Raw genomic sequence first — 18,686 nt, 5'->3', positions numbered from 1 at the left:
TAGGATTTGTGAAACCATCTTCCCCAGGGGTAATACACGGTTCCAACAAAATGATCAACCAATCTGAGTAGCTGTGGTAGAGCAGTCATGCTACACTCAAAAAACAAGGGGGTAAGGGGAGAGGCTGGTGTGCAACTACAGTTCGTGCCAATAGGCAACCCAAGATAATACACAATATAGGTACACTGAAAAATATATACTTTCACAGTTACACAAGACCCTAAAATGTCCAATAATTACACATATGCATTTTGTCCTAAACTGAAAGTAACAGTAAGAAAGATTTCAGTCAATCCTTTCTAACTCCTAAAAGTAAATGTAAAGTTTACCCCTGTTAGCAAGCTCCAAAATTATAATGCCAAGAGGTGGGGAGAAAAGGGGATTCCCTAGACATCAGTAAAAAAAAAAAAAAGTGTACAGTGATGTTTAGGACTTGCAATGGAAACACATGAACAGTCAGTATTTCTCACAACCTCGAATATAAACTACAAACAGGGTACACACAGGTAAACCAAATACTTAAGAATGCTCATAGGTTAAAAATAAATGCCCTAAGAGCCACTAAAGTCAGGAGACATGGCATACATCTAGCGGTATTCGCGCGATATTACATAATTTATTTTCGAAACTCGAAAAGGGACGTCGACTGTGCATATTAGTAATACTATCTTTGATATTGATATTTTATTTCTTTCGCGCTCGTACAAAAGTGTTTGAGTGCGACAAGGCAAGGGAGGGGGAACAGGGGAGAACAAAAGAGCGATCTTACTAGGCCCGGTGACATTGAGAACGCACAAGTGCATGGGAGAGGGGGAAGGGAAAGTGCATGGAAGGAGGGAGAAGTGTAAAGTGCGAAGCAGAGGAGAAACAGAAATAATAAAGGCAACAAACAGTGGTAGTGCAGACAGCAATTTGCAAGTGCTAGGTTTAAGGGAGCAGACAGGGTAGGTCTGAAAAGTGCAGGAAGAAAAAGGGGGGGCTGTATGGGTACAGATACAGACCCCCGTTGCAAGAGGTTTCGATAACTTTTCTTTCATCGAAGTCAATGAAGCAGTCTTGAGTTCAGAAGGTGTAGTCGATGTCTTATGCGTCAAAGAGGCCTCGTCTCTACTCGAGGGTTTGCAACGCTCGAGGATTTTGCCTTGCCGAGGTCGACTCACAGCGCTTATTTTTATCACGTTTTTCACTCGGGGTATCACCTCTACGCGTCTCCGAGGGGGGCAAGGGTGCATTCACGAAGACCCTTAACATTTTCAAGTGAAATTCTTCCCACTTAGCCGGGAGAGCTGTGTTTCATGGGGTAGGTGAATCTTTCTGGCGAATTGGAGGATGAAGAGGAGAGCGATCTATGGCGCCTCTTCTTGCTGTGTCTCAATTTAGACGAGTGGTGAGTACCACTACAAGATCGAGCGGGAATGTTTTCTCCGTCGACGAGGAGACTAATGTCTCGACTCGCCCGAGGACAATTTCAAAGGGGTAGAAGATTTAACAGTCTTACCTTTTTCCAGCTTCCCCCTACACTCCCTCAAGGCTTTCGCCGTCATAGACATACATTGCTCACACTCCGAGCATGGGTGCTCTGGGCCCAGGCTACAGAGGATCAGTCAAAGATATCTTTTTACCACAATCCCGGGATTTCTTTAAACCGGATTGGGGCATCGATGAAGGCGACGAAGATGCCATTGTAGATTGAAGATTTTCTTCAGAGAAATTCGAAGTTTGGTAGATTCTTGGAGGAACAGACCGTTACGTTTCAGAGGTTTACGAAGCACAGAAAAACAGAACTGAGCAACGGACGCTGCTATGACTAGTATACCTATGGTGACGCTGTATACGGAGGAATTTGAGGGACAACGCACAGCGCCCTCTACTGAAAAAAAGTTTGAGGCCAGCAAGCTGGAAATGGATTTATCAAAGATAAGGAATATGTGGGAGGACACTACATTTGAAATAGAATATTTAACTTGAATAAATAAAAGGCATATAGCCAAGAGAACTCTGCAACGTGCGACCAGCTAGGATGTCAGAAAAGAAAAGCAATCCGAGGGACCTCGACGCATGAAGGACCATGGGTACAGGAGACATCACACTAGGAATAGTATTACTAACATGCCCAATCAACGTCCCTTTTCGATATCAAAAACAGATGGTATTCTGCCTGCTCAGAGCGTCCATCTTATTTTTCCAAGTGAAATGAACAGCCAACAGATCCCATTTTGTACAGCCCAAACCAGAGCTCATTGTGTCCTTGCACAGTGGTAGTGATCCTACGTCCCTCTTTTGTTGAGATAAGTCATGATCAGGGCATTGCTTCCACTATATGGAAGGCAGAAAGGCCACCAGCACCAGTCTGATTTGCAGCAGCTCTTACAGGTTTATGTGTAGTCTTGATTCGGCTGGGGACCAAAGCTCGCTCATTGTCAGAACACTCGCGAGTTTCCTATCCCATGAGGGAGGTATCCGTGACTACAGTTATCCCTGGCCAGGTTTGCCAAAAACGTTTGTTGCAGAGTCCCCCCCTAGAAGAATTCATGTGCTAGCTTGCTTGGAACTTGAAGGTCCATCATTCTGCCTGAAAACCGGTGCTGTTGAGATGTTCCAGCATCTGTTCAGGAGAACGAGATCTGATCTGCCAGTTAACCGGGTAGGGAAAGATGTGAAGCCCTTCTCTCCTTAGATGCACTGTCACTGCCACCATCAACTTGGTGAAGACCCTCAGGGCGCAGGTAAACCCAAAAGGCAGTACTAAAAATTGATAGTGAGAACTGCCAAATGCGAATAACTTCGGTACTTCCTGTGACTGGGATGTATAGACACATAAAAACATGAATCCTGAAGACCGAGTGACACCATCCACTCCTAAAGATGAAGGGCCTCGAGAATCTGCAAAATAGTGACCTTCTTGAATTTGTCTTTCCTGAGGAGCTTGTTCAAGGGCCTCTGGTCCTGGACTTGTTGTAGCCCTCCGTCCTTTTGGGGAACAGGAACAAGGGAGTACCAACCCAGATTCCATTCGCTAGAGGTACCTTTTACACAGAACCTTACTCCAACAGGGAAAAAATCTCCTGTAAGAGGAGCAGATCTGGATCCCGAAGAGGGTTTTTGCTCGGAGGACAATCTGAAGGCCTCTTCAGGAATGGGAGCCAGTACCCTTTGGCATCCATTTGTAATGCCCATGCATCTGAAGTAATGGTGTGCCATTCTTACAGATACTGGGGCAGTGTTCCTCCCACTTCGGTCTTGTAAGCAGTCTCATCCATGACCTCTTGGGGCAAGAGAAAACTGTTTGCTTGTGTCTTTGTACAGGCTGTCTTTCTCTTTGATTGAAGAAAGAGACACCACCGAAAGAACAGCCCTCTCCAACTCTCTGATGACAGATCTTCTGGTTGGCTGATTGTGGCCCGCTAAGAATTTTGCAGCAGCTTAGGAAGCCTTTAGCTTATCGACGCTATTGTCCGCCTTTAGGGCCAAACAGATTATACCCATTAAATGGAATATCCAGCAGTCGACTGGACATCGGGGGCAAAACGAGAGTTACGTAGCCAGGCAAAGTGCCTGATAACAGTGCGAGATCCCATACATCAGCCAACAGAGTCTGATGCATCTAAACTAGATTGTAGAGATTGGCATGAAGCCTACTTCCCATCATTAACGAGGTTAGTAAATCCTTCTGAGCTCTAGCTTCTTGAATACATTCAGCCACTTGTACAATCAATCACATTCCATAAAGTGTAGCTGTATTTGGCTAATGCCCATGAAGCACCCCTTGTACAAGGGTGTCCTAACACTGACCGTCCCCATCTGGAGGGATGGTAGGATAGGCTGCAACTTTGAATTTGTAAGTAGTCGTCTGTACCACTAAGCTTTCTGGTGTAGGGTGCTTGGATTAGAAAAAAGAAAAATCAAGGTCCTCTGAAGAAGGTTTGTATATTTGAAACAACTCCTTATTTACGGCAGGAGTGGTATCTGCCTTTTTCTAAAGTTCCATAGATGGATTCTTTAGTGCTATATGAAAGGACAGCACAGGCTCCTTAGCAGGATCCCTTAGGTAATGCCCTTTGCAGGACGACCTCATCCCAAATCTTCTATGACCACGTTCATTACAGTCCTATGGGCTGCATTTGCGTCAGAATGTACTTCTCGGCTGTCAAACTCAACTTCAGGAAAAGTATCAGGACCACTGGCATAATTTAGGCATCGTCTTTCCCCCCCTTTTAAAAATGGAACCAAAGGATATAAAGAAGTCTGTATTCAATTGCAGTTTATCTCTTAACATCTACCTAAAAGGTAGATGTCCAAGGTACCTTCTACCTTGTCAATTACTTAGAAGAGGATGTCATTGCAGCCTTCTGCTTGGATGCTGACCCAGCAGTAGCCGCCACTCAAGAAGACATCGGAGGTCTTTCGACTGATGCTTTAAGACACGCGTGTCAAAGCCTTAACCAATTCCCTGCCGGTCTTTGAGGATGTGGTGGCATCTACAGTCTTCTTTGGCTCTTACGAGGGGCAAGAAGCAGCAGCCACCGAGAAAAGCTCATACATTCTCTAAAATGTTTCCATTCAACTGCCTTGGGGAAACGTACCAGCCACCTGTCTGGTGAGGATTCAGGCAATGAAGGATGGCGATGTTTCTTACTCTTCTTTTTTGATAACAGGAAGAATGAACAAACCACTGCTGGATCTAGATATTTTGGAGTATTCAGATCTTTTCTTAGGCATTTCAGGAGATTTGTCTCCTGTGGAACCCCTTCCTTTAGAGGATTTTCTTTTTGAACGGGTGGAGGACAGAGATTTTGTTACCGACTGTCAGGACTGATTTTCTATACTGTGGCCTGGGGGACAGATGTATAGAAGGTCAACCTATATTGTAACAGGGACAACTCTGAGCTGTAGCCCGACCAGTTCAAGGTAGCAGTGATGAGAGGTCTGAGCTAAGTCTCAAGAGGTGGTGAGCTTGCAAAGGGTCCACAATGAGTACAGACAACAGTTATTTATGGCCAACCAACACTATGAAAAATCGGTAGTAGCATCACACAACACTAATAGAATACATAGATACAGTCCACAGAGTAGAGCATACGATAGATCAAACCCCTGTAAAGGAAAGTATAGACTAGTTTATGCACTACAGGTCCACAGAGAATGAGCCAGTTGTCCAGGTAGCCTGGTAAATACCCTGGGGGCTAAATTGAGGCCAAAGGATAGCACCTTGTATTAGGAATGGCAGCCCAGGACCCTGAATCGCAGAAAGGAGCAATGCGGCTGCCAAATCGGGACGTGCAGATAAGCGTCCTTCAGATCCAGGGAGCACATCAGTCTCCCCCGCACAATGTCTCTGCAATGAGTGCGGGGGGTAACCATCTTGAATATTTGAAGAGGCAGGCAGGGGTTGAGGGTGGAGAGGTGCAACACAACTCAGGCCAGCCTGGTTCTTCTTTTGTATGGAGAAAATCCTGCAGTAGAAGTCCAATACTCGCTGGGAGGCTGGGACTTCTTCCACTGCCTGGCTCTCGACAAGCGACTGAATTTCCACCAACAGAGTTGCTGTCACAATCTGTGGGAGTGGAGGGGAGGAGGGAGGAGAGTGAGGAATCAGTAAGTAGTACCCCATGGATACTACAAAGAGAATCTAGGGGTCCGTGAACCTCTGATGCCAAAACTGTGCCTTAAGGGCAAGCCTGCCCCCCCACCAGAAACACGTGGACCCAAAGGGACGCGTCATGCCTTCTTTCCCTCCCGCGATGTTGCGGAGGAGAGGGACTGAAAAACGCCCCATCTCATCACCTTTTCTTGCTTCCGCCGGTGCAGACTCTGAGAACGGTCAGGCTGCCTGGACCGCCGTTCTTAGAAGCCGCGGAACCCCCCCTGAACACCCACCCCTTGTCGGAGCGTTGATGTGACTGGGTGTAAGCCTTGAGCGTGGCCTTCATAAGGATAAAGACTTCGCATTTTGCAAACTATTTTTCTTTTTATCTAGCTCCTTATCGTTGGTGGAGTGAAAGGTCACCACCCTCGAATGGAAGGTCCAATATGAGTTCCTAGACGACTAGGTTAAATTTAGTAGCCCGAAGCCAGGTAGTCCTTCTCATGTCCGTGGCGATGAATATGGCCTGGCCAGAGGTGTCAACGTGGGCCATGGTGCACTCCACAATGTTCTTGAGCCACAATTTCAGCCTCTGCCAATCTCGCCTTGAAACGGGACTGGCTCTGCACTGAAAGTTCTAGAAAGGAAATTGGCTATTTCCTACCAAGCCTCTGGTTAACAGCTGCCAGCATGGCATCCGCGTTGGATTGACGAAAATGCAGTGAAAAGTTGAAATAAGGGGCCTTCCCATACACCTCCAAGATCTTGTCCTTCTTGCCTAACAGTGCCCAGGACGAGGTGGCAGAGGACGACTGAGGCTTGAGTAGAGTGACGCCGCAGCAATCACAGAAGAGTGCGGTTGAGGATGGGCCGACAGCAAGAGTGGATCCCCCTCCATTTGCCTATATTTGGCGTCCAGGCGCTGATTGACAGGTTGGGCCGGGTGGGGTTTGAGCCATCCCTTTTTGGACAAGGCGACAACGCCCTTCTGCATCGAGATACCTGTTCTAGCCACAGGGCATAGAGCGAGGACCTCAGCAAGTACCCCCGCCTCCGGTTGTTAGACTTCGGGTTAAGGAAATACTCTGCCAGATCTGCAAGTCGTTCGTGGAAGGCCTTGGCTGACGATGGTGTGTCGGGGTCTTCTTCCTCGTCTGTGTCCACCAGGGCGTTCAGCTGTTCCGGAGCAAGTGGAGGAGTGCTGGGCGCCAAGGGCTGAGGTGTGGAGGCCGGAGGCGGGGACTGGTACGGAACCGCCTGAACTGTGGGAAGCAGGGGTGCCAGAATCTAAGGTGCCAGTGTGGGCAGCAGGGGCTGCACCAGGGCCTGCATCACTGGAGCCATAGGAGGAATGACTAGGCGGAGGGGCCGGACGGAGCATGTCCCTGATCACTTAAAGATGGCCCCCATCTGAGGAGAACTCATGAGTAACTTTTAAACCTGTCCTCGCAGGCCGGTGGGGTGGCAGGTGATCTTGACGGGACAGCGGGTGGATGCTGGGACCGGTGCGTACTCTAGCTGGTTTCGGGGTAAACCTGCCCTGCGATACTGATGAATAAGCTGCAGGCCACACGCCTGGTTGACACAAGTCCCACCTTGTAAATTGTTCTCCACCTGTTCCGTTCCTCAGGGCGGTATCGGATGAGTGGCCATCTGGTCTGGCATGGCGGCCATCTTGTTGAGCTGCATGCCACATGCCGAAGTCATGGTGCATGGCTCACTGGTCCCAGCCTCCTCCAGGACTCTTGGCGATGGAGCACAAGCCCTACCCTGACCCTCAGGCAGAGGCTTGATATGCGTGTCGCCCTCAGCAATATCGCTGGCAGTGATGCGTCCAGGTGCCCCCTCGGCCATGTTGCCGGTACAAGGGCGTAGGCCCTCAGGTGTACACCCGGTAAAAGAACCTTGCGGGCCCTCAGCACCGTCTCTGGAAGGATCTACAGCCCCCCCTCGGCCTGGCGCCCGATAGCTGAACTAGCCTCGGTACCTGTGCTTGTGCGAGAACCTAACGAAAGCAGGAGACTGAGTAAAAATACTAGGCCACACAGCCGCTCTCAAACAAGGCCCAGATGGGCATCAAATTATCAAGTTCAGAAACTTTCTTGTATCCAAAGGTTATTCAGTGCTCAAAAATAATTTAGATGCAGGAAGTCATCTGTTGATTTTTTCAAATTAAAGTTTATCCAAAAAGAAGACAAAGCTGTCACTCTTATTTTTTAGTGAGAGGAAGATTGCTGCAACACACGTGTGTAATAGACTTAAGGCCAATGCATTTCGGAAAGATTTCCTTCTTCAGGGCCAGTCTGCACAGTAATAATTCAAAAGCAAAATATAACAATAGCAATATTGCCATTACATGTGAATAAAAATGAATATAAATGAAAATAAATATAAATACAACATACCCATCGAGGGATGGCCCCATGGAGCACACGGAATATGAAAAAAGAGATAAACAAGTAGGAAGGAGTGAAAAGGAATATTAAAACAGAAAACATGGAAGTGTGAGAAAATAAGAAAATAATGTTATCTTAAAGGTGTTGCATGTATAAAAACAAAGGTTGCTCAGCCCACATGGAGCGGGGCGCAATGTGGTAGCGTGCATACAGCCGCTCAGATAAAGGGGAGATCGTTTTAGCTACTGGAAAACATAAGGATCAGGGTAAGTGAAGTTCAAAGTCTCAGAAAGTAGAAAACAATTAGATCCGACGCGATCGCGTCGCTTACCTCCGTTACACGGAGAGAGAAAGTGCTTCTGTGTACAGAAGCTGGTTCCTGAAAGCGAGATGCCGAGTAAGGCGTTCGCCTAGGAAACCGCTCTTTGTTGGGACACGTGACTACCGCGGCGCCATAGCGCGGCCGGTGTACACTAAGGTGCAGAGCAGGGGAAAGCCTGCATAAATGCAAAAAATGTATAATTTGCGGGAATCTGTAAATCATCGGCTAACTAAAAATTAAATTAGCCCAAATATTTTTAAAAAAGGGAAAAAATTGTATAGACATAGAAAAAATACTCAGGTGAGTGCACTCGAGAACACAGATATGTAAGTGACAGGTGCTGTGGAGCACCAAGGTATCAACAAAGCCATAGCTGGAAAAAAAAGGAGTAGGTAAGCTGAAAGGAAAAAAGGTAGGTAAATAAAAGTATTGAGAGCTAGATCAAGCACATGGATGGCATTACTAAAGTGAACCATAACAGTTAGTGGCATTACTCAAGTGGAGTAGATAATAACATATGGAATGTCAAGTACAAATAGACACATGTAATCAAAAAGGCAATTCATGTTACATAACCCCGCTGAGGGTGGTGTCGCCCCGAGGAACGACACCTTGGGTCCCAGACCAGGATCCGGGATGTCAGGCGAGGTTACTGTCAAAGTCACATGGGAATAAGGTGGAAAAGGATAAAGGATAAAGTCAGCATATCAGTGCATTCGTAATAGGAGAAAAACAGTGTAAACCAACAATACACCAGGCATACATTGGCAGGACATATGTTTAAATATAACAGTGATAATTGATTTCCTCATTCAAACCGTTGGGGACCAGACTGCAGAGATTGTCAATCCAAAATGTTTCTCTACGATTTAGGCGTAGACTCATATCTTCATGTGGATTGTTTCTGGTTAGCACTTCCAACACCAAGAACTTCATTTGGGACAGGTTATGGTTGTTCATGGCCCAATGGCGGGCCACGGCTGAGTTTGGATTGGAGTTCCGAATGCAGGAACGGTGTTCATTCCACATAATCTTGGCAGCTCTAGTGGATTGGCCCACGTAGTATTTTCCACAGGGACATTTTATGCCATAAATGATGTTTGTGCTGTCGCAGGTGCCAAATGTCTTGAGAATAATTTTTTTGCCTGTCCGTGGGTGGAAAACAACGTTATCTTTGACTACAGAATTGCAATTAATACAATGTAGACATGGGAATGTGCCAGTGTGTTGTGTGGACAATTTAGTGCAGGGCAGTCTTGCCTGTACTAGTTCTTTAAGATTCCTGCTCCTTTGGAAGGCAAACACTGGTGGCTCATTGGAAAGGGCTTGTACTCTTATGTCGTTCTTAAAAATGTTCCAATGTTTGATTGTTTTTTTGATTTTATTGCTTTGGATGGAGAATTTTGACACATACACAGGTGATTTCAGTTCTCTGACTGGTTTCTTAGAAGCGGAAAGTAAAGTGTCACGGTCAAGACTATTAATTCTGCTACCAGCAAGGTCCAATTCTCCTTGATGGTAGCCTCGTTGGAGGAATTTTTCTTTCATCAGGAGTTGTGCTATACAATCTTCCGGATCACTCACAATCCTTTTCACTCGAAGAAGTTGACTAAATGGCAGGTTCTGGAGTAAGCTAGGCTGATGGAAGCTGAGGCGGTGCAAAAGATTGTTGCGATCGGTGGGTTTTCGAAATAAGGTGGTATTATAACCTGTGTCTTTCATTGTAATTTGCACATCAAGAAAAGTAATCTTGTCACGTGACAGTTCCCTGGTGAATTGTACTCTGGGGTCAATGTTGTTGATGTATTCGAAGAAATCCTCGAATCGTTGTTCTGTGCCTGTCCATACACCAAAAATATCATCGATGTATCTAGTCCACATGTGGATGTCCCCTTTCCATTCTTGTTTGGTGAGTATATGTTCCATCTCAAATTTAAACAAAGCAGTTGGCATATGAGGGTGCCATGGTGGCGCCCATGGAGGTCCCTGAGGTTTGTAAATAGAATTTATTGCAATATTGGAAATATGAATTTTCAGAAACAAACTAACAAAGTAAGGATGAATTCTTTCTGTGCACGCACATCAGGAGATTGAAGTAACAGCCATTCGACAGCTTCGATACCAAGATCGTGCGGTATGGAGGTATACAGACTTTTGACGTCTATAGTAAACATCAATTGGTTAGGCTGAAGACTGATGGCATTGAGTTTTTGTAAGAAGTGAGTTTTATCCCTGGTATAGGTCGCGGTTTGCTGTATGAGTGGTTGCAGGAAAAAAAAAAAAAAAATCGATGTAGACCCCCAGAGGCTGGTTGAGGCTATCCATCCCTGCGACTATTGGTCGACCAGGGGGTTTGGTGAAGTCCTTGTGAATTTTCGGGAGTGTATAGAAATTAGGAATCCTAGGATGATCCTTGAGAAGAAATGTGTGTATGTTCATTGATCCATTCAAGTTCCAATGCCTTGTCAAGCAGAATGGCTAGGTTGTGTCTGATGGACATTGTAGGATCGTGGTCTAGTCTGGCATATGTGGTATTATCTTGAAGTTGTCTGAGACATTCTGCATCGTAGTCCACAGTATTGAGAATCACCAAAGCTCCGCCCTTGTCAGCAGGACGAATGGTTATTTTCGTGTCGCTATAAAGATCTTTGATTAGTCTCATCTCATGTGGTTCGAAGTTTTTGTGTGGCGGAGTTTAAGTTAATCCGTTCTAGATCTCGGGTCAGGGCAGGAGAGGGGAGGTGAAAGATTTCTATCGAGGGTACGTTGATTGGTGGAACGAATCCGCTTTTCACTCTGAATTCTTGAAAGTCAGACATTTGGGTAGGTTTGTCCACAGTTTCGAGTTCTTTGAAAAAAACACTTTGAGCTTCAACTTCCTAACAAATTTATACAGTTCAATTTTACTGTTAAATAGTGTGGTACCATAAGTTGGAATGAAGCTAAGACCTTTTTGCAACGTGTCTTCAAGTTTGTTAAGGATTCTGTTCGAGATATTGATGACTAAATTTTCTTTGCTTGCTGGCGTGTCTGAGGTCTTGGTCTGAGGTTTCCTCCTCCCCCTACGGGTTCTCTTGGGCGGGCGCCTAAAAAAGCCAAGGCGGAGGATGCTTTTGCTCTAGGACTAGTTGTTTGGTCTGGAATGTCAGTTGTTTGTTCCCTAGGGGTATCTGACTCTCTTGGTGTTTCTGAATCAGAGCTGGAAGTATTCTCAGATGGATGTCTATAGAAGTTTTTGGGAGCTACCGGGCCCTATTTTTCCATCCATGTGTAAACTTCATCATTGATGTAATCGTACGTATCCCGTTTAAATTTTTTAACTTTCTTTTGTTCCAGTTCAGTCTTGTACTCATCCAGTTTGGTATTAATATCAGTAAGAATCAGATCAAACTCTTCTCTGCCCAGTGATTCCACAAGTTCTTTTTCAATTTCCTCGATTTCTGTGCTAAGTGCAGTTAGATTTTTAGCCAGTTCCTGAATGGTAAAATGAAATGTCAGTGGCAAGTTATGATGAAAATAAACCTAGACTACACAAAAAAGGTTAGGAACACTAAAAGTCAGAAAATATATTTAGAGTCTTATAGAATAAGGCTAAAAAGCAGCCAACAGTCTCATGCAGGACAGTGGGAGAGCAACTGAGGGCATCAGAGTCAGGCGGTGGCAGGATGAAAATCCTTGCAGGCTGCAAATAGTAACACAATAATTGGTTTATACATTTCAAAAAATATAAGCATATCCCATAAAACAATACATACATCATCACTTTGCTGTGCTTCTTGCATCACAAATTCTCGGACCATTGATGGACTGAATTCTACCAAATACGAAAATATATCTGTGGCAGCACATCTGACCTGCAAATCATCCATCCCCTAAAGAGAGGGGGGAAAAAAACAAATGCTTGATTTCATCAAGGAAGAAGCGAACTATGATTGTAACTCAAAACAGTTTTGAAAGGAAACACATTATGTGACTTTACATGTGCTATGCAATAAATACATTATGTTTAACTGCGTAGAGGAGTGCTATATCAATTTGATCAGCGGAGCAACCAAGGTGGCCCCCCCCCTTCAACCAGAATATACAAACCTGTTAAATCATCAGCTTGCACACAATCCATCAGGCCTCACAAAATCCACAAACACTAGCATTACCAAGGACTTTTTAGGAGCGGTTTTCACCTTTTTGATTGTACTCGATCATGTGGTCTTTCAAATATTTGTATGCTCTAAACGCACTGTTTTGGCTGGTACATCCCAATTGTTTGAAAGTCAGTTTCTTGCAGTCTGACATTCAAGCCTTTTGGTGAAGTCAGTCTGGGCTATGGGCTCTGAAGCAGGTCTGAGGCGAATGTGCATGGAGAACCAGAGAGTCCGCCAGCCTGGCAGTTGACCTGCACCAGATCACAGGAGCACTCCCTGAGACCTTCAAGTACTTACCATAAAAAGTTTATTTTTATTTATTGTGGTGCAGCTAACAATTTGACTTTTCACAAAATGCAAAACATGAAAATAATCATCTACATTGAACTTTAAGCAAATATAAAACCAAATATTGTAAAACCGAGTTCTAAGCATAATATTTTAGCAAATTAGACTTAAGAAATTAACTACTTCCCATGTCACCATGGTTTCATCGCCCAAGCTCATCCAATCCCAAAATGACTGTTGAGCCACCATTCCTAGTCTACAAATCTTGAAAAATGTTTCACCCTCAGATCACTAGTGCCAGGACAACCTGTCATGATGTGCCTCAGGGAGTCAATACTCTAGTTAACACAACATCTACACAAGTTGTCAGCATAAAGATCCTTGTGTCTAACAAAAAGAAACTCCTTGGGTGCAGAAGGTTGAGAGACAAAACCTTAAGAAGTCACTTCTGCATGATGAACTTGGCGAGCGCCTCATGTAGTCCGGCAGAGCCTTGTGGTTTGTCCTAATGATACATATAGGAACAGTGTGGAACTGAGCATCTCAGCGATAGTTCTGATCCAATCCGTTCTTTTCGGGATACTTTTTAACATGCAATGGGGGAAGGAGAGGGAGCGGGAGAGATGGTCGAGCAGCAGGATGTTGTTAGGCATATGCAATTTAGCCTCTCTGAACCGGCCCTTGGAATAACCAGACCACACACTCCCAGATATTCAGCCAAATCGGCTAAATAAAGATTGAAGAGGCAGGGAGCTACTATGCATCCCTGCCTCACTCACCTCTGTCTGGATGGGTACAGATAGACTACACCCCCCCCCCCCCCCCAAAAGATCCAGCCTCACCCTAAAATAGGAGTGCTGATGGAGCTCTGATATTGCCAGGAGGGGAGTCAGGAGACCCCACTTACTGAGCTTCAGCCACAAACTAGCTCTAAAGTATCAAAGGCCTGGGACAAGTCGGCCTAGGCCCCAAACAGTGAGGCACAACCCTTCACTAATGATTTGGACAATACTGTGCTCAGGATCAGGCCAGTCAATGTTGTGGATAGACCCCAGCGGAATCCAATTTGATACCTTGGATAAAGAAGGAAGGAATCCTATCAAAGCTCCAACTCTCTAAGAACCAACCCAGCAAAGCTGTTACTATCAGCATCAAGATGGGAGATCGGGTGATTCATTAAATTGGTTAGCCCAATCTCCCTTCTTATAAATGGGTTTAACAATGGCACCCACCAGAAGTCCAGGAGGTTTTTCAGCCTGATCACCTCACTAAATAAATTGAACAAAGCATGTGACCACAATGGAATATCAGATTTAAGCATCTGGTTAGTTAGCCCATTAGATCCTGATGCTCTGGAGGCGGAGGAGTTCTTGATAAGCTCTTTTATATAGCCCTGGATAAAATTCAACCCCTCATCTACCCTGATCATTAAAAAATTCCCTGGGCCGAGCCTAACAGCATACAATGATGAAAAGTAATCCTGTCATACAGATTCCCGGATTACATTGCTCTGATAGTTACTCTGGCTCAGGCAGTTTTTATTAATCAGTGACCAGAAACTCTGGGAGTTGGCCTCAGCAACCGCCGTGAGCATCTGTTCTCCATCATTTTGCAGGCGAAGATAGCTGTGCGACCTGGACAAATTCTGATATCTCAGCCTAAATATTCTGCTCTCTATGTAAAAGAAAGTCAGCTGTATTCGAGGTTGAATATTTTAACCTCCGGATCCCTCTGAGTTTTATTTTTAGTGCGCGATTCTTCCGATACTCCCCCCCCCCCCCCTTGACCATTCTATTTCCACCAATATTTAAACAAACAACTGGAAAGGTATGAACTTTTAAAACCTGATACTTCGTATGAAAAGGACCCAATTAACATGTCGTGATCGCTCAACCCCAAGCGCCCGACATAGAAATGCAAACAGTTCTCAAACAGATCTTTTGATATGAATAGTCATATCGCCACAGGACCAAGTCAATGCCGGGGAACATCCCCCAAAATATTTCCATTAGCGATAAACATATTCCAATCAGTTAAGAAAGCATACCACTGTTTACCATTAAATGTAGGTTCTTTGAGGATGGTACTAATTGACCCATGGGTCAACTCAATTTGGATTAAGATATCGGTCAACTGCTCGAGAAAATCTGAAAGGGTGTTACTGGCCACCTCCGTAGAGGAGAAGATGGAATTTTGAAAAGCCAACAAGAGCCCCACCCCTCCCCCCACCCCCATTCCCCTCCACTGGCATGTCTCCCTATTCCTTGGCCATGTGCCAATTGCTTCATGATTGTAAACCCGCACACATCGAATCTTGAGACCTACCAGATCTCTTGGAGGGCAATTATATCATGAAGATTAAAGATCTCTCTAGTAGCTCTATTTTTAAATGAACTGGAGCCCCTCGTGTTCCATCCAATAGGTTTTAATTCCTGAGAGGCTAGAGTGACTCCTCCACAAGACCCAACTAATGAAAGACCTAGCAAATCAATTCCATTTTAACCTAGACAATTAATTTGTCGTCACAGAGCCCCTTTTCTCATAGACAGGGTGGACAGTGCCATTAGGGCACAGAAAACTTCTGGAAGCTTCACAGCCCTTACTGGAGAACCTTTGATTGCCAAACTGCATACTTTGATCATGTATGGGTTCCGCTGATATTGAGACCCTGGTTCTGCAGGGCAGGGGCGGCGGCCAGGATGGCATTGGCCACCACCCTGGTCTTCAACCCAAGTTACACAATATGTACATTTAAATGATCTGGAAACCAGACATATTCAATGTCCTGAGAGGAGACAAGAAAGAGCTCATCCACTTCGTGAAAAGTTGCCAAAATGCCACTCCTGTTCAGGGGCCTAGAATTCTTGCTCACATTTAGTCTTTTGGCCCATACTTGCGAGATTGCAAAGGGACGGAAGACCTGCGAGGATTCATCCTCACCATTTACAGCACTGGATCTTGCTGCCTCCATTATGGTTTGGCGTGGAAAGCACAGAGCCAGTGCTTTTTACTGTTCTTAGAACCATCCTCTGATTCTGTAGTAGTGCAGCTTCCGGGCCCGATGCTTAACTGAGGATCCTGTGACCAGCTGGATTGCTCTGCAGTTTGAGTACAGCTGCATAGGCGACCATCAACGCAGGCCTTCCCACGCGACAGACCCAGGGCAGTATCCTGCAGACCCATTTCTGCGTGAGAGGCCTCTGTCCACTCCATCTGTTTTTGAGCCAACTTGAGTTGAAACTAAATGCCGAGCCATAGAGCTCTTGTCCCGAAGGAATATCATTTTGTCCACCCCCCCGAACACCCCCATTGTGGTTTTCATATGTACTGTGCTGGGCCACCAAGGACATGTGCTCAGACTGATAAGCCCGATTATTAATCCCCGATTGGGCAGCTGGGATCCAAAGGGCCCATAAAGTCCCCCCATTGCGAGCAACTCAGCCTCTCCCAAAATGACATTTTATTCTTGGAAAAAAAAAAATGTTGGTGGCTGTCAAAGTGTATTCGAGACCCTTCTCTAGTGCCATTCTAGAGCACAGAAAGTTAGGCGATAGGACAACCCCCTCCCACAAATCGGCCTGTTGGTTTAATCCAAAAACAGAGGGATCTAAGGAATCATTCCCAGAATGATTTCTCACTAAAGGGGCAACTTTGAAGGATTTCACCAGTTGTTTAGAGATATTTTTCATAGATGTACCAGCTGGAACTGAATCGTCCAGTTCAGGGGCCCTCAAATGGTCATCCAATAGTACACTCCTCAAATAGTAATTGCGCAACATATTGTTAGAGCAGAACTATAAAATGTTAACAACTTGCGACCCTTGATACAGAGGTTATGTCAGATAACCACCCTTAAGGCTCTAAGCAAAATGTATCCAGAGCAACCAAATGCCACCTGATACTTCTCACAATTAATGGAAGCAGACGTCTAACAATAGGCTCCGTATCTCTCCTTCCAGTACAGATTGAGCAAACTACAACCCTCAAGCGAGCCACAAGGTGGAAAGTCACGTAGCTCAATGGCACTAGAGCACCCGCAGTCACTGAATGCAGTTTTTAGAAAACAATCGGCTCAAAGGTTCGCCAGCGCCCACAGTCAGAGATAACAAAATGGAAAGTCAAACAGCTCTAAGGCACCCGCAATAACCGAGTGCAATTTCTGAAATAATCAGCTCAAAGGCTTACTAACGCCCGCAGTTACCGATCACAAGGTGAGAAATCAAACAGTTCAAAGGCGCTGCAAGGCCCAGTCACTGAATGCAATTTTAGAAGGCAATCGGCTCAAAGGTTTACTAACACCTGCAATCACCATTGACAAGATGGAGAGACAAACAGCTCAAAGGCATTGAAGCGCCCGTAGAATGCAATCGGCTCAGAGGCTTAACAGAGCCTGCAATCAGCAATTGAGAGTGGGAAAGGTCATCTCAAAAAGGTACTAGAGACCTGCAGTCATTGACCCAAAAGAGGAAAGGCTGTAATTAATATGGACTCCCAATATATTTAGTGGAGCTCACTCCCAAACCTGCATGATACGAGTCCAAGAAGTTAATAACTGAGTTTGGGGCTTGTATTAAACAGTGTCCTATAACACGAGGAATGTTCTCTCACTGTGCTGTTCACTTTGAATCCACTATACTGCTGTGACATAGGACCAGGGAGGCAGCCCGGCAGCTCAGACTGCCCCTCGTCGCCTCTCTGCGCCGCTCCGTGTGCGTAGGGATGTTATAAAGAAGAGCTCCACCTGGGGACAATCCAGAACTCTGTCCACAACTCGGTATTCTCTTTCATTGCCTTAGCCAGAATGCAGATCAAGTTGCATTAGTCTGAAAACTGGTCATCTTGGCAGTCGCTGAGAACTAAGTCAAAGAGAAAAACAGTGGGTGGCACTAAAGACATTGCAAACACTATTTTGCTAACTAGTATTCATGTGGCCTAGACCTGGTGTGATTCCACAAACATCTTACATTACACCAGTTAGTATGGAGAAAGTTACTTACCTGTAACTATTGTTCTCCAGCATGGGTCATGGATTCACATGCTCATCAATATTCACAGTCGGGCTGGGAATCCTCTAAAGGAAAACAAAATTCACTTACAAATTGTATTTCTCCTTTAAACCAATCACTGTTCTGTGGGTCATACTGCCCCAATCCAATGACGGTCCTCTCCCTAAGCTCATCCTCTGGCAGCCATCTTCAGATTTGGTAAGCGCGTTAAGTGGCAGTATGACAAAGAAGAGCTGCAGAGTAGAGGGAGGGTTCCATGCCAGACCCATGCTGGAGAACAATAGTTACAGGTAAGTAACTTGTTCCTTCTCCAGAATGGGGTCTGGCATGGATTCACATGCTCATGAATAACGAATACACAGCAGTACAATATTACACAACCACAGGAGTAGGCAAGGCTCAACAGAAGCATTTACTTTTACCTCTGGAACAGACTCACCTCAAGCGAACAGGTTGCGTAGCACTGCTTGACCGACTCTGGACGCCTGCCTGGAATCCTCGCTGATGCAGTAGAACTTCGTGAAGGTGTGTGTGTGGACCTCCACGTAGCAGCCCTGCTAATGTCCGGCAGGGGCCCACACCAGACAGGAACACTGCTGTTGCAGCAATCGCTCTGGTGAAGTGGGCTCTTGGACGGCCAGGCAGCAGTCAGTTTGCCAACCAATGACCATGCAGCCGGAGAGTCACCTTGAGATGGAAGCCTTGGACAAGGCCTTCCCATTGTTCACAAGACCAAAGTTCAAACACAGTTGTGTAGTCTTATAAAAGCTTTGTGCGCATCACGCAGAACTTTAAGGGACAAGCAGCATCTAGAAAGTGCAAGGCCCCTTCAGCCGGTGACAAAGGTTTCGGGTAAAAACAGGTAACACCAAAGGCTCGTTGAAGTGGAATTCTGACGGAACCTTCTGCATGTGAGAGGGGTGCATCCGCAGCACCACCCTCGATTTG

General features: G+C 45.5%; 1 protein-coding gene across 3 annotated transcripts in view; it reads right to left on the bottom strand.

The window, feature by feature from the left end:
- PPP4R3B (protein phosphatase 4 regulatory subunit 3B) overlaps positions 1–18,686 on the bottom strand; it is an 820,721-nt gene that overhangs the window by 387,335 nt on the left and 414,700 nt on the right. For all 3 annotated transcript variants that reach the window (XM_069608059.1, XM_069608058.1, XM_069608060.1), the window contains exon 7: positions 12,058–12,174. In XM_069608059.1, the coding sequence (XP_069464160.1) occupies positions 12,058–12,174 (117 nt within the window). The remainder of the gene's footprint in view (positions 1–12,057; positions 12,175–18,686) is intronic.

The sequence above is a fragment of the Ambystoma mexicanum genome, chromosome 4q (genome assembly GCF_040938575.1).
Source record: "Ambystoma mexicanum isolate Mex_15411 chromosome 4q, UKY_AmexF1_1, whole genome shotgun sequence".
In the NCBI taxonomy this organism is placed as follows: domain Eukaryota; kingdom Metazoa; phylum Chordata; class Amphibia; order Caudata; family Ambystomatidae; genus Ambystoma; species Ambystoma mexicanum.
Note: the sequence above shows the minus strand (reverse complement) of the source record. Positions and strands in the feature narration are given on the sequence as shown.